The 16,155-nt window shown below is 40.0% G+C and overlaps 1 protein-coding gene across 2 annotated transcripts; it reads right to left on the bottom strand.

Annotated features, from left to right (window-relative positions):
* Positions 1–530: 530 nt before the first annotated feature.
* On the bottom strand, positions 531–15,790 carry LOC122779896 (transcription elongation regulator 1-like). 2 transcript variants are annotated; one of them, XM_044042561.1, is made up of 21 exons: positions 15,734–15,790; positions 13,772–14,021; positions 12,532–12,684; positions 10,998–11,277; positions 10,614–10,856; positions 9,070–9,129; positions 7,958–8,158; positions 7,403–7,509; positions 6,819–6,907; positions 6,548–6,708; positions 6,227–6,308; positions 5,932–6,067; positions 5,609–5,698; positions 5,364–5,482; positions 4,765–4,915; positions 4,177–4,341; positions 3,534–3,716; positions 3,092–3,271; positions 2,860–2,943; positions 2,571–2,671; positions 531–1,296 (listed from the first exon to the last, which is right to left on the bottom strand). In XM_044042561.1, exons 1-21 carry the CDS (start codon positions 15,778–15,780, stop codon positions 1,095–1,097), a joined length of 3,084 nt encoding a protein of 1,027 aa, XP_043898496.1. In that variant the 5' UTR covers positions 15,781–15,790; the 3' UTR covers positions 531–1,094. The 2 variants fall into 2 exon arrangements, with proteins under 2 accessions (XP_043898496.1, XP_043898497.1); XM_044042562.1 differs by lacking the exon at positions 9,070–9,129.
* Between the last annotated feature and the right edge of the window lie 365 nt (positions 15,791–16,155).

The following is a 16,155-nucleotide window of genomic DNA, read 5'->3' as shown; positions in this document are numbered from 1 at the left end:
CAGTGTCCATAACTTGATACAATATATTCATAAAGTTAAATTATGATTAAATTGGGCCAGTTTAAGGTATCATGACATTGTTTGACAAGTTAAAATTTATTCTAAGGTGTCGGAAAAAGGACATCTCCAACTAGAATTATAATTATTCAGATTGAAATTGTAGTGATCTCAAACTGGAATTTTGGATTTTTATAATTTATATATCCACATCCTAAACATCCAGTTTAACCTATTAACATCGTTTCTATAATTAAAGTCAGTTAAATATTAAACATAAACATGTGTGAAGCTGAGTTTTTTTTTTTTTTTTACAGGTCTGCTTAAAAATTGTTTACTGTACATAGTGTGTTGACACAGGATCCTTAAGCATCTGGATCAGTTAATAGTTACGCCCTGTGAGCTGGGATTGGCACCAGCAACCCTCATGTGGAAGATAAAGTGGTAGAAGATGAAAGGATGGATTTGGTGTACTTTTTTCTGTATGTCTCCATTGCAAATTAATAAGTTTTAGAAAAGAAGTCCACAGGATGTTTATTGAAAAACAGTGGAAGTTGCCTTTATTTCAATCACCAGAGAAAACTGCTGCAACATTGGAGTAAACCACTGGGCCGAAACTAACATTCACACTGAGCCAATGACTGAAACAATGACTGGCACAGTGGAGCTGTAAGGCTTGAAGATGCCTCAGACACATGCGCACGCACACACGCACTCACAGGCACACACTCAACTTCATTTACATCAGCTATCTTACACCTCTGTCGCTGCTTAGGCAGCAGCCTCATCACTGTCCCCTCTCCCTCTGATGTGGTCAGTCAGAGGTGAGGGACTAAGGATCACCTTGAGATCGGGTGACCTCGATTTCCTGCCGTTGTCTCAAACGCAGGGTTATCTCAGAGCTAACGGGCGACATAACAAAGAGACCTTAACCGTTCATCTCTATGGTACATCTCTAAGCAACAGAACCCCCAGTAATAACGCTGTGAGGCCAGCTGTGGGCCTGGAGGGTTCAGGGGGGTGTTGGGGAGGTCATGCTCTGGCCAAAGGGTGGACAAGAAGGGTTAGGACACTGGCCGAGAAGCTGAAGTGACTGGTCACTTGGTGGAGCGTCGTGTGGGCTCGGAGGCGGTGGGGGGAGGTGGCGGGCCACGACGGTCTAGGTCTTCAATGTAGAACATGATGAGCTTCCTGCGCTCCTCTGGGACACACTCCAGAACAAGGTAACGCTTGTCATTCTGAAGGATTTTCTCCACGTCTTTCAAATGCTGCTCTGACTCCTGGATGAGCTTTCTCGACCTGGAGAGAGAGGTGAATTTGAGACAAATGTGAATGTGAGATTAATGAAGAACATTAATTCATATTCAGCGATTACATTTCTTTCTTTCTATTAAGACAAAGACACAATGGAGATGTTATAATTTTTTTTCCTGTGATTTTCCTTTTATAATACAATATAGAAATTCTCTTTCTTTTGCAAGGAGGACTTATGCAAAGATTTTGGAAATAAAGTTTAGATTTTGGTTCATGTCTGTATTAGGTACTACTTTCATCTTTCTAACTAAATTATATTTTACCATTAAACCCTGTGTCATCTACAGCTTGTCTGAGCAGTTTTCAAACATTTACCAAGAAAATAATGAAAAAACAAAAAGTCTAATGAATATGTAAATGGTAGTGCATTCTAAAAGGTTCAATGTGTAACAGGAAGGTTTACTGGCAGATTCAATTTACTACAATTAAATGTTTGTGTAAAAGAATATAGCTTTGAAATAAAACATGTTTTTCGCAGCCTTAGGGGAAAAAAAAGCTTTTGTATGTACTGTAGGCAAGTAGCTTTCCATCTTGTGTCACCATATTTCTTTACAGCCCGTCGAGCAGATTTGCATTTTGCATTTTGAAGCTCTAATATTTATGTGCCGCAAACATATCAGGGTGTGCATATTGAATATGTTTTTGTATATATGCAGTAAAATACACTGCCTGGCCAAAAAAAAAGTTGCCACCTAAAAAAAAGGGTCACATCGTTGGACCGCCTTTAGCTTTGATTACGGCACTCACTGTTGCAATGTTTCCATAAGCTACTGCAATGTCACAAGATTTATTTCCATCCAGTAGTGCATTCATTTTTCACCAAGATCTTGTATTGATGATGGGAGAGTCAGGCCACTGAGCAAAGCCTTCTCACATCCCAAAGATTCTCAATGGGGTTAAGGTCTGGACTCTGTGGTGAAAATGATGTCTCATGCTCCCTGAACCACTCTTTCACAATTTGAGCCTGATGAATCCTGGCATTGTCATCTTGGAATATGCCAGGATTCATCAGGGAAGAAAAAAATGCATTGATGGAATAATCTGGGCATTCATTATATTCAGGTAGTCAGCTGACCTCATTCTTTGGGCACATAATGTTGCTGAACCTCGACCTGACCAACTGCAGTAACCCCTTACCTATTTGCTTAGTTAAATCTAGGTGGCAATGTTTTTTTTGGCCAGGCAGTGTACATGATATTATAAATGCTACTTTTGACACTTGTTTTGATTATGTATATCTTGTGTGCGCGTATACAGACCTGTAAGTGATGAACTTTGTCTCCTTTAGCAGAGTTCTGAAGTCAGCTTTGGCTATGATGTACTTGTCCTTGATGTAGTCTTCAAACTCGCGTTGTCTCTTCTACACACAAACAAATCAGAACATTACACAACTAAATTCACAGAAAAAGCATATGAAATAACTTTACAATACAGTAAGCATGTACATATTTGGATTTATTCACATAAACTAGCTAAAGTGAACTAGAAGTAAAATAAATACAGGGATTCTGCAGTGTCCCAAAAAGATTTTTAATACCAAAGACTTACTCTGTCACTAGAAGAAAACTTGATACAGCGAGGATCCTCTTTGATGACCTTCTTCACCCCCTTCCATGTCGTAGTCAGAGTGATCTACAACATAAACAAAAATCTGTCAATACAATAATTAAATACATATATGATCAATCTAAATCATGTTTTAAAACTAATGTGTTACTGCAGAGGTTACTGTGTCCAGATGTGTTAGCGTAGAAATGACAGATAATATTACAGATCTGACCATGCTAGTCTCGTCCAGCAGCTGCCTGAATTGTTCTTTCTTCTTTTTGGCCAGAGCTTCGACGTGTTCATTAAACAGCTTCTCCTTCTCTTCTCTCTCTAGCAGCGATGCCGACTCCCAGCGATGGTCCTTCCTCAGGTTACGACGTGTGTCCGACCACGTGGCATCTGAAGAACGTACCTGAGGAATAAATAAATAAAAATGGTTAATTGCTGTAATTAATTCCAAATATTTAACACTTTATAGAAAAAAAACAACACAGTGTTTTATATTGATATTTTATATATTATATGTCTAAAATAAATGTTAAGAAAGTCAAATTGTAGTTGTAAAACATGACGTATCTGAGCAGAGATCAATTTTACTTCTTGTACAAGAAAATAGGACAGAACTAAATGAAAAGACAAGAATGCACCGGAAAAAGAAATCTGTGACATCTCACCATATCGGACATGAGAGCTTTGAAATGTTGGATGGCCTCTTCCCTCTTGTGCTGCTCCCTTTCCCGGTCGATCTCTTTGGTCTGTTCTGATCGAGCCTTCTGCACCTCTCGTTCCCTCTCTCGGAGACTGGCCTCGATACGAGCCTGTCGCTCCAACTCTCGCTCTTTGTCGATGTCCACGTTCTGTGCAGGTGACACACACACACACATCATTTGTTTCAGTTCTGTTCTTTACCTGATGTGCAGGATAGATGGTATAGTAATCTAACAGTAATAATATAATTTTACTGTAAAATAATTTAGTGTATTAATTCGAGTGGGGCTGCAACTATCAATTATTTTCATATTGATTTGTCTATAAATTATTTGTAAATGTTGTTCTCAGAAAATGTTGAAATGTGTCCCAAACATTGAAATTATAATTCCAATGTCTTGTTTTGTCCACAAGCTAGTTATTCAGTTTGAATGATTTCTTTGTTATGTGGAGCAGAGAAACCAGATTAACAATTATCAAAACAGTTGACAATTACTTTAATCTATTAATATTGTCAGTGAGACATGTGCTTTTCCACCTAAATCATATCAAAATGCCTGTGCTGATAAAGTCCTGTTCTTTCCATCATTCAAACAGACATGCTCCTACCTTGGCTTGTTTTTCCATGTACTGTTTGAAAAGTTCTTCTCTGAGCGCAGAGCTGTCCACAGACTTGTATCGAGGGTCAGTCTCCAGCCTCTCTTTAATTTTGCTCCATCGCTGGCCTCCCTCTATGTGTTGTTCATTGAGCAGATCGAAGAAGTCTTGCCTCACCTGAAACAAAACATACACACATAGAAAGGGATATTCAAAAATGTCATTAAGTCAGTAGCAACTGTTCAAAAACACATGGACGTGGATGAATGAGAGTCTACACAGTCGAAACTAGGGATGTTAACGATTAACACAATGTTTATTCAACTACTATTGTTTGTTTCTTAACACGAATGTCACACAGCTAATGTGTTGATAATATTTTTCACTGTTTAATAAAGTCACTATTGTTTATTAAACGGTTCAACAGTGGTTAAGGGAAAAAACCCTAAATTTGCAACCTTAATAAAAGCCAATTTTAAATGTGTGAAAAATCATGTCCTCTGCAGGGAGACAGGAACCAAGCAGAGTCTCAATAACATGTAAGCAGTACAAAAGACAAGATACTGTACACATTGATATTTGTGTGAGAGTGAGTCATACCTTCTCTCCTCTGGACTTGGAGTCCTCTTTCTCTCTCTTCTTCATAGCTGTGATGTATTCCACAAAGATGGCCTCCCGGTCCTTCATCTTCTCTATGGTCTTAAATCGTGGGTCTCGTCCATGTTTCACTGCAAATTCACTGAACGTTGTTCTATAAACAAACAAACAAAAACACACCCTTTTCAGTATAACAGGAAATACAAATGTATGAATTACTTACGTCAAAGACATACATGCTTACATCTTAAAAAGTGTATCTGGAAGTTGCAAGTCACGTCTCCAGATCCACATTTTGACATGATGATATAACACTCTCAGGAAACATTTTTATTGTATATTGATTTTCTTGTATATTAAGTCTATATATATGTAAATAGACTATTAACTAACACTACTAAAGTTAAACTTTGAGCTAAAATCAACCTTCTGGCAAAAAGAAATATTTCAATGGAACTGTTCTCTATTTAGACGTTAGGTACTGACTAAATATCTGCACACAAGATAAAATATCAGCAGTTGCATACCACAGATATATATATATTAGCTATTAATGGAATGATGACAGACTCTGGTGAAGGAAAACAGGCCGGTCCCTTAACCTTGGTGTGAGCTTTGCATCCTCCATCATCCTCCTGAACTCGTCTTTGGCCTGCATCAACTTGTTCTTCTTTTCTTTCCTCTCCTCCTCAGCTCGCGTCTTCACATACTGATCAAACACCTGCAGAGGACATTGACCAGGATTTTTGTACGGGTCTTTTAATGATTATGACAGTGCTATGAGACAGTGAAAATGTGCATTGGTGAAATGGGAGATAGAAACATGAGACAGAAAGAAAAACTGAACCTGTTTTCGCTCTTTTGGGTTGAGCAGAAGGTAACGTGGGTCAAACACAATCTTATGAAGCTCTTTGTCCCAAGTAGAGAAAGCAGACACCTACACGTACAGAAACAACAAGTGCATTAGACAGGCATACACATTCAGGTGTCACCATGAACGAAAAAACTTGAAATTAAACTATATAGGTCTACAAAAAAACAGATCAGACAGTTATGTAAAATTCTAGAACAAACCATCAGGAAAACAGCATTTATTGTTGGGTTTTTTTCTCTGCCCATAACGTTATGATAACAAAACCATTTATAAACATCAGCAAGATATTTGTTTACCCCTCTTTCCAGTAACATGTCTTTGAACTGAGTCATCCTGGCCTCCAGGGGCACTACAGCTCGTTCTCTCGCAGCTCTGAGTTCAGCCTCCATTGCTGCTTCCTTGTCTGAGTCTGCCTCCTTCACGTCCTCCTTCCTGCGAAGATGAAGATGGTCAGTCACAAGAGGTAAATAAAAATCAAATGTGATAGAGACGATAGAGAAAGACGCCGTATGGAGAAGAGGCCAAAAAGAAAAGAAGCATGTGAAGAAAGACAACTTAACAAAATGTTTGACAAACAAGTGAGAGACTTACTTTCTCTTTTTAGCTTTGGTTGGCTCCTCGTCCTGATTTTCTTCAGTAGCTATAGCTAATTCTGGCTCTTCTTTATTGATTCCTGTGAACATCCAAGTGTTAAGAACAGTGTTAAGAAGTGATAGCATCACCTAATGACCTGTTTACATTCAAATCGCAGATTACACTTACGATTACAAGAACCTTGCGAAAACCTTGCTCATAGTAACAAACCATTAGTGCACCTATGGTTCTCTTACCACTGGTTTTGTGCCTAGATCAGATAAAGTGCTAAAAAATAAAAACAACCAACACAAGTGCTATGTGTGTCTTTGTCCACACCTGTCTTCTTGCTGTCCTCCAGGCCTCTCTTGTGTGGCGGCTCCTGGATGTGCTTGTCGACGTCGGCTCGACCAACCAATTCCTCGGGTCGGTCCCACATGGACAGCCGTGTTGTGGGGTTGTAAAAAAATACACGATCATCCCCGGTCCACACCACACACCTGTCAAGAATTGATCGACACACAAAAGACATCAAGAAGTGCAAGAGAATGAAGGCGAAAATAAGAAGAATTAAAGTGGACAGTGGAGTTCATGTGGGCTGTGTGTGTACCATGGTGTGCCAGGAATAGGATTGGTGGCTATAGGCCGGGCTTTCTGAGCTGCTTTTTCCTCCTCCGTCATCTCCTCTTCTTTAGGCTCCTGGATGAAGATAAAAACATTGAAGTATTAAACTGCACTACAACTTATCACCTGTACTGTTTTATGTATCTATTCTTTAGGTTTTATTCCGTTCTTCAATTGTGTAAAAAGTAAATACATGTTCAAACTGTTTTGCCTGCCTCTGCATGGCCTTTGCCTTAAATTTAAGAAGTTTATTGTAATGCTATAAAAACCAAACACATTTTCCTTTTAAAGTTATTATAAAGACATATACACATACATGACTGAACCTTTAAAACATGTTGTAGGACTACTTCTTTGTAAGTTATTCTTCATACTTATGTGTCATACCTCTTTAAAACTGAGAAATTAAACATTTATTTAAAAAAAAATATATAGATATTTCTTTTTGATCTCCCTCTGAGAATCACTCCAAATCTAAAAATATGTGATTTTTGTCTGTTTAGATTTGACAGCAAGGAGAACAAAAAAGTATGAACAAACAGAATGCTTGTATTTCAACCTTTAACATACCTCCTTCTCATGGCTTGAGTTTTCTGTTTTATTTTCTTCAGCCTCCAGCTCCATTGCCTCGGCTTCTTCTTGGGCCAAACGCTCTTTTACTTTTTGTGCTTCTTTTTCTACGACGACAGTGAGGAGAAAAAGTTCAAACATGAACACACTTACCCTTGTTTTTAATAGCCTCACAGTTGTACCAGTCGTAAAACGTCATGGCTGTCTACTCACAGACTGAATATGCAATAGCCACATTCCGGTTTGAAAAGTGAAGCCCAGGAGGCAGCTAGCCACTAGGGGTCAACTCCACTGGTTGCAGAACAAACTCTGTTTGAATGGAAGCCTTTGGGAAAATCAGTTTCTACTGCTGACTTGATTTATAATGTCACACTATTAGCTTCCTGAGCAGCTAATAGTCAATTATCGTTTTATTTAACAGAACATGAATTATGTCATCATTTAGAGGAAAAAACAGATTTGAGTGGACACCAGTGTGATTATCAGGTAATACCTGTTAGCAGACTTCCAGGTGCTTGTGAGTATGTGAGAGTGTGCACAGTGCCTACTGCCTACCTTTCTCCACTAGGGCCTGTGGTTTCTCCCAGGTGGACTCCAGTGTTCGGTTGTTGTAGTAGTATGTTTTCCCATCAGCCGTTTTGTACTCTGACCACTCAGGAAGGTGCAATGATCCGGCCATGGAGGCAGGAGCTGCTGATAGAGCCAGCTGGGGATGCATCATAGAAACTAAAGGAGGGCCCATACCAGGAATCATACCTGAAATTAGTCAGAGAAAAGACACAGACCATGCTTAACTGATGACCATATAGAAAATTAGAAAATGCAAAAACATGAATAAGGGAAGCACAAACTCCACAGGCAGTCAAAGACTGATTCACTGCAATTAAAATTAAAAAAGAGCTATAATCTGTTGTCACCTAAAAAGTAGATTATAAGGCAAGTGAACAAGAAATCTGTATAAATAACATAGTTTACTGACAAAAAAGAGACCACTGCATACATAAACATACAAGGCACTGACCACACACACACACAACCATGCTACAAAGAGAACAACCACATGACCACAATAAGTGACTAAAGAATGATCAGACAGCAGCTACCATTTATAATGGGACTGCCCTCACAAACATGGTGTGTGACTCACACATAAAACAAGGACTGAGCCTCACAATCAGTGAATTGGTCCAATTATCTAACAATTTGGTGGCTGATTTTTCAAGTGTGCTCTGATTTACCAGTCACAGTAAACAAAGCAAAACAACTGCCTACCGGGCCCTGAAGACGACACGCAAACAAAGAGTATTCACTCGTCAGTGAAAAGATTTAAACTCTAATGTTTGAATCTGAGATGACTTTTATTACTGGCTTGCTTTAAACAATGCTGCAAAACAAGCACACTGTCCAGTACAACATCTAAAAAAATATGTTGGTGGTGATGAAATGTTTTATGTGACTTAACTCAGCCTGAAGTCATCTCTACATACTGTAATATCAGGTTCATTTGTAGAAATGGGAGCAATTTTACTACTGTACACTGAAGGTGTAGCATGTTGACAGCATTCACCACCGTGCCACTACTGGAGGTTCCCATATATTTCATGTGGACATCATGCACTACCATGCCATCTACTGTAGGTCTGAGAGGCGAGCGGTTGGGTGTTTACCGTTGGCGCTGGGGCCTGCCTTTACACACGGCGCACCTACTATCTGCATCATTGCTACACCTGAAAGAACAATGGACAAGCAAGCATCTGGTTGAAGACAGCAGGACACGAGACATCAGCTACTATGGTGTGTAACACTTTGTTTGTGGCCCTCAAACAAATAGAAAGCCAGAATTTTGGATTGTGCACTGTAAAAACAACTTCTCAGTCTCTGGTTAGGTTTATGTGTTTGCACAGCACACCGTCTTTACAGGTTAAAAGTAATATTGATTGATAGGCCAATATATCTACATTTTAATACAAATAAAGAAAGAAAAAACATAAAAGTCTGAATACTAAACATCTCAAACTCAATCAGGAAGCTCCCAATCTGATATGTATCATCTGAATAAACCCAAGCCCTAATTTAGACCTAGACCTATCTGACCATATTTTTGATTTGATTATGCCAAGCAATACTTCAAGCAGAAGTAACAAACAGAGAAAAAACAGACCTAAATGAGCCTTTTGTTAGAATGAAGGACAGAGAGAAACAGAGGAGAGGAAAAAACAAACAGATCAGAAACAGACACAAAAATAAGTGGAGCATTTAAGTGAACCTACATTTAATTTATGCCACTGCATGTTACGTGACCCACTGCTGACTAATTCAAACAGGTTACAGTGGAAACCTATAACATTTACATGTATAATCTGTGAAAGAGTCAGTCTCTACAGCCACAAAATAATCCTCCCCTCCTGTGGCGTTCTGGATTATGTACCTTCATTTACTGTTGTCACTACAAATATGTTCATGATGCTGAATCAGAGTTTCCACAGAGACAGTAAACTAAACTGCAGTTGTCACAAAACAATACACAGCTAAGACGCATCATCAGAGTAATTCAAGAATCAAAACCAAAAACATTGCATTTTCTATGAGCAGTAACCCGAATACAAATTACAAAGTCAAATCTGAGATAAATACAGCCAATAAAATTTGGTAGACTTTTTCCATAACATAATGAAATTAATAATAGGAAAATAATAGGAGCTGAAACTATTGATCTGACTAATATGTTTGACGGGAAATGCAAACACCAAAAAAGAACACACATAACTTGACTAGAGGAGCAGAGTTATAAATATTGGGTGGTGAGTATACAAATTATTTTAGAAGATCCAACATCAATTCATAGAATACCATTTTCTGTTCCCTGAACTGATATTAGCAAGACTTGACTTTCGCATGACCACAATAGTCTCCCGTGACAGCTCACTGGAGCTCACTGGAGCTAACAGCTCGGTCACATGAGACTTAGCTAACAGGTCTGGAAACGTGTTAATTACTTTGCAATCGATGTTGAAGAATCAGAAATACTTAGACACACTGCTTTTCAGGCACTTTGGTGTCATGATTGTTCGCTCAGGGGGACAGTTTTGTTTGTCCTTAATTGACACCTCAAAACAACATAACATCACTTGGTAATTACTTTAAAATGTCTGTTGCGTTTGTGCCAGCCTGATATTGTGACCTGAACGTTTCTGACATTTGCAGTTCCTACCTGGTAGAGGAATGTGCATGCCAGGCAGGGGCACCCTGAAAGGTGGCACCATGACAGGAGGGAAGGCAGGTATGGCTGTGGTGGGCTGGGCCACACTATGAGGCAGGCCCGCGGGCAGCAGAGGCACAGTCTGCACCGCTGTAACAGGCGATGGCACCGTGGAAACAGTCACCACAGTGACTGGAGAAACTGCAACAGTTGAGGACACTGTGGCAACAGGGGGATGGTCTGCTACAACAGAGGCTGTTGGGAACATCAAAAAGAAGGTGTTTAATTTCTGCTTGTGTGTAAATAATAATCCACTTTATTTATGATGCACTTTACATTATCAGAATCTCACAGTGCTAATGGCTGGGTGTATGCTAGATTAAACACTGTGCTCACCTGCAATGCTCACAGAAGGCGAGAGGGAGGTGGTGGAGTCTGGACTGGAGGTAATTGTGCGGGAGGGCGTTGTGGACGGGGCCTGAGACGGGGAGGCAGCGGTGCTGGCTGTAGTGTTGACAGTGCTCGAGCTTGCAGCTGCAGTTACCCCCCCACTTACCCCAGCCCCTGCAGCCCCAGCTCCGACCAGAAGAGGGTTGAGCTCAGACTGTTGGATGATTTTCACACCATCTGGTTTGCTCCACGATGACTCTCTGGTCCTGGCATTGTAGTAATATGCCTGTGGAAAGATAACAGGGAAAATGAACACATGTAAATTGGTGAAAAACAGTGCGAAAATAAAAGTTAAAGGTCCAGTGTGTAACATTGAGGAAAGAATTTCCTCAGACAGAAATTGAATAAACTACCCAAAAAGTGTTGGCAATAGTGTATAATCACTTACAAATACAAATAGTTATCTATATCGTCAGAATAACCCTTTAAGGTACTTAAGTCAAGGGCCTTGCTTTACAGAGGCCACCATCTTGTGCCACCATGTTTTTACCAGGGTTGCCAGACATTTGCAACAAAATGTCACAACAATACGGTGGAAACCAGACACCATTTTTAAAGTCCAACTGCATTACTATCATTGCCAAATGGATTGTAACATTGATTAAGACGGGACAAAAAGCATAAATGTTCCCGTGCAGATCAATGGCAGATGAGGGTGCCTTTGATTTCTAATGAGAAAATTGCAGTGTTTCAAGAATTGCTTGAATGAGATAAACGTTCTGATAAAAAACTTGTTAAAATCGTATGGAAAATGTAAAAAAACCCACAAAGAATTAGAGAAAATGGAGAACACGGAAAACTGTTAAAAATCTGCCGAAAACCGCGGAACTGGCAACCTCAGTTTCTACAGCAGCCCAAATGGACAAACCAGCCAGAGCGTGCATTTCACATTTTCAAGCAGGAGCTTACCACGCAAACAAAGAAGAACGACATCCTTTCTGGTATGTGAAGGCCACCGTAGTTCCCTGTTCTCGCATTGGAAAGGAAGGGGTGAGTGGAGGAGTCCTCCGTTTGTTGCACTCTGCAGTCTCACCATTAGATGTCACTAATTTGTAAACACTGGACCTTTAATTATAAATCTAGACATTCAATTGATAGTGGTTTTAAACCTGTGCAATGAGACCTCAGGTTTACCATCATAGACAGGTAGGAAAACAGACAATTTACCACAAGATTCACTGTGTGTATGAGTGTGGAATGGGACACAGCAGTGCAATTTTAAGTTGATTCCTTTTGGCAAAGTTTATCAATTCAAGTCTCCAGTTTACAAGCTTTATCCTGACAAAATGTCAACTCAAAATGTTTCCCTTGGACTCCAAATCATCGCACAGCCTTTTGCAACAGTAATGCTGTTTAAACCAACACCTCTGGCCATTACTATATTAATGTACCAAAAACAATATTTATTCCTCCAACCCCTTTGTGACAGTTGAAACATACAGAAACACTGCTTTGTGTTTTCATATGACTTTCAGCTTACCTTTCCCTCAGACGTCTTGTTCTCTACCCAGATTTCCTCAGCAGGGTTGAGTGCAGGGTTTCCAGAGCTAGGAACAGGAGGCATCCCCGGAGGGAACAGCATCCCTGGAGGAGGTGGGAGGTTACCAATGGGTGGGGGAAGGAAAGGAGGTCTCTGAAAGACGAGAAAGACATAAACCCAGCATTAGGTTTAAAAAATGTAAGAAAAAAGCAAGGATTCTAAATTCACCACAGCGTTCTCTATCACAAAGAAAAGCCTGTGAATATTTCACCCCATGAAATCAAATTAGGATGTTTGCGCATCAATATTTTATCACTGAAAATAATACTGCAACTAAGAACCAATTAAGAAGAGCAGTTTATGAAAAGCCATATCCCTCCTCTGCTAGAGATAATACTGCTGGTATACATACAATATCTACAAAACATAATATGGACCATACCTCTGCTGAAAGATTCACCCTTTTCTTTGGACATAATTCACACATGTAAATATAGTCTTGAGGTATTTAACCGACTCTTGACTCTGACAAACAGAAAGAGGAAAAAAATCTTAATAAGTATAGTAAGTATAGAAAAAAGCAGCCAACAGTCACTGTTTTTGACATTATGACATTGCAATAAATGTGGGGGACTTCTGAAATAAAGGACAGAATTAAACTCTTGTGTGTAACTTAAAGCAAATATCTGCTACATCAAAACCATTGTTAAATGAATTCACACAACACTGATTAAGTAAGCGGCTTCACACTCCTCTCTCTGTGATGTTTTGTTTTTGTGTCACCTGGCGACATCCCTGTGCTGCACAGTGACACACTTTTTACGCCATGACTGAGAGGTCAGGCGGAAGAAAGTATTTCTGCCATGCATTTTGTTAGAGACAAAAAAACAAACATTATTGTCAGCTTTTTTTGGCTGAAACAGCAATAAACACTGGCTAAACGATATTTGTTGTGACTTTCAAAATGTAATGTTGCCATAAAGCTGTCCTCCAGAACTGACTACAGCCATAGTGATATTTAGGTTTCGATATAAGTTATAGCTACACACTGCAAAGTCTTGCCTTAGAATGAAAGTCATACCACCCAGAAATTGAGCTTAAAACAGAATTTTGACACAACAGTAATATTCTAATTCAGCTAGCTGCAAGTTGAATTGACTTACATAGAAATAAAAAATGAACGATGTGTAACATTTTCTCTTTTTTGGCAATTTTTCTTCCGGGAGAAAATCTTGCTTACCTGTAAGTGAGGGGGTCCAATGGGTGGGGGCATGGCTCCCGGAGGAGGGATAGGTGGCATGTTGGGGGCAAAGGGAGGACGTGCAAATGGGGGTCGTGGCGGAGGTCCCCTCATCATCCCAAAAGGAGGCGGCGGTGGCCTAAGAAGTGGTGGTGGACCTCGTAACACCGGGGTCTGGGCAGATGCAGGTGAAGGGCTGGGTGCAGGGCCAGGGGCAGGACTGCGGAACCGCACTGCCTGCTGCACCATTCTAGTAGAAAAAAGTAAGCATTTTTTTAAGCAAGCGTTAGAATCACTGGCGATAAAAGGTGCACATATACCGAAAATGCAGTGGGAAACTCAAGATGTTGCTCTGAGGTGTTCCTTGTCTACCTTTGATCTGACCATCATTCATTCATATACTTGGAAATTAGAATCAAACTATCAAGTCTATGAAGCCAATCATAAAAGCCACACTCATGACATATTTAGCTGCCATTCTCAAGTGGGTCTTGAAAAAAATACACATTAATAATTACTCTTTAGCAAATAGTGCAAGAAGATAGTTTAAAAAAGGTCAAACTGAAATGTGTATGTTATAATATATTTCAGGTCATGCAATAAAACCATTTATAATATCATTATGATTATCCAGGAAATGCTTGTTATGCAGCAGCAACATCTGGGAGAGTTTAGAAAAAAAATACAAAAACTTTCAAAACCACAGTCTATACGAAAGCATTTAGAATTCATGGTTCTGCTGATCCATGTCCAATACTGAGCCACTGCATGTAAAATGCTTTCAAACACAATGCCTTTTTTGTATATAATGCATTTAACAAATACTAAATGTACGTTTAGCAGGGTTGGGGACACCTTTGAGTATCAGCCACCGTGTAAAACGGTTCTGTGTGTATCACATCACCTGTTGTACTCCATAATTTAACCATGTGAGTAAATTCAAGTCTGTGTCTATATTTAGGCTCAGTGTCACCACACATAATGAGTTTGTTAATAGATCAGATGCTTCACCACTGATATTGTTGTCTTTTAAAGGGGACTGAGTTTTCTGTGCAATTGTTTTTAGAATGGGTAATTTTGTAAATGTTGAGTGTCTCTAAAAACCTTTAACACACACACACACTCGATGAGATTTCATTTTAATTACCCCACCAAACCAAGGAAACTCATTTGTTATCGCAGATAAAGTGGGGACGAGCTACCGTTGCCCCACTTGTCTTTCAAATGAAAGGTTGTAGGTTTGATTCCAGGCTCTGCTAGTCTACATGCCGATGTGTCCTTGGGCAAGACCAAGGTGCTGTACCAGCAGTGTGTGAATGGGTATGAAAGATGTGTGATAGAATGACTGTATGGGTGCACAGCATTACTGCACAGATATATATGAATACACACAGGAGATGCAATATCGCCGATGTTTAAATGCTGAATTAATCATAAGTGTGTCCTATTTGTTTAATGGAAGACTATATATTTGGTACAAAAACAAAAAGACAAACGTTTAATAAGATATTCGGTCACTAACTTGACAAACAGAAATCCAAAACACTGAGCAGTCACGAAGTTGTGCGCCCCTGCTTACTAATGAATTTAGCATTGCGTAGCTAGCGGGCTATTATGCACCAACAACACAGCGCACATTGTTAATGTAGGGGCTGTGTCTGAAAAGGGCGCCTGTGATTCAAGCAGTCCGTCCGATATAAGAGGAGAATGCGTGGCAGCAGTGTTTGGTGTGGCTGCCGGTGTCTACCGCGTGCCACGAGCTCAGAGCAGAGGCGAGCCGCCGGGAAACACAGGCTAGTTAGCTACAAGCTACTTAGCTAGCTTGGTCACACTCCCACGTAAAACCACTGTTTACCAAACCTCTTCCACCAAAAGCGACTTTGTACTAAATCGCAGTGTTGTGTTTTTTTGTGCCGCGAAGTAGATTCATTTGATTTCACATTTCATTGGCTTTAATCTGACCTGTTGTCGCTGAATCCAATGGTCTCGCTCTCCGCCTGGTCCGCCATTACAGGAAAGTGTAACCACTGTCTTCCTGGAAACGCCCCTTGGTGATTTCTGCATTTCCTATTGGCTCAGAGTGAATGTCAATCACAGAGTCCAGGCTACGTGAGCTCTGATTCGATGGCGATATTTGCGCTTGGGTCCAGTTTTTCATTGCGTCTTTGTTCAAGGGGTGTGTGTGTGTGTGTTCTTGTATTTATTGCCTCTTTAGGACATGTTCTGGTGTAAACACTGACCAGTAGTCCTCATGGAGACCAAAACCTGGTTCTGGGGTGGCACCACCATTTTTGGGCAACAGGTTAAGTTTTAGGCTCAAATTTGCAGTCTGGTTAGGTTAAAGTTAGTGTTCGGCATTAACTTGTTACAGTTGAGATGGCATA

The sequence above is a fragment of the Solea senegalensis genome, linkage group LG13, assembly GCF_019176455.1.
Source record: "Solea senegalensis isolate Sse05_10M linkage group LG13, IFAPA_SoseM_1, whole genome shotgun sequence".
NCBI classification, from domain to species: domain Eukaryota; kingdom Metazoa; phylum Chordata; class Actinopteri; order Pleuronectiformes; family Soleidae; genus Solea; species Solea senegalensis.
The sequence above is the reverse complement of the archived record's forward strand: the minus strand, read 5'-3'. Positions and strand labels throughout refer to the sequence as shown.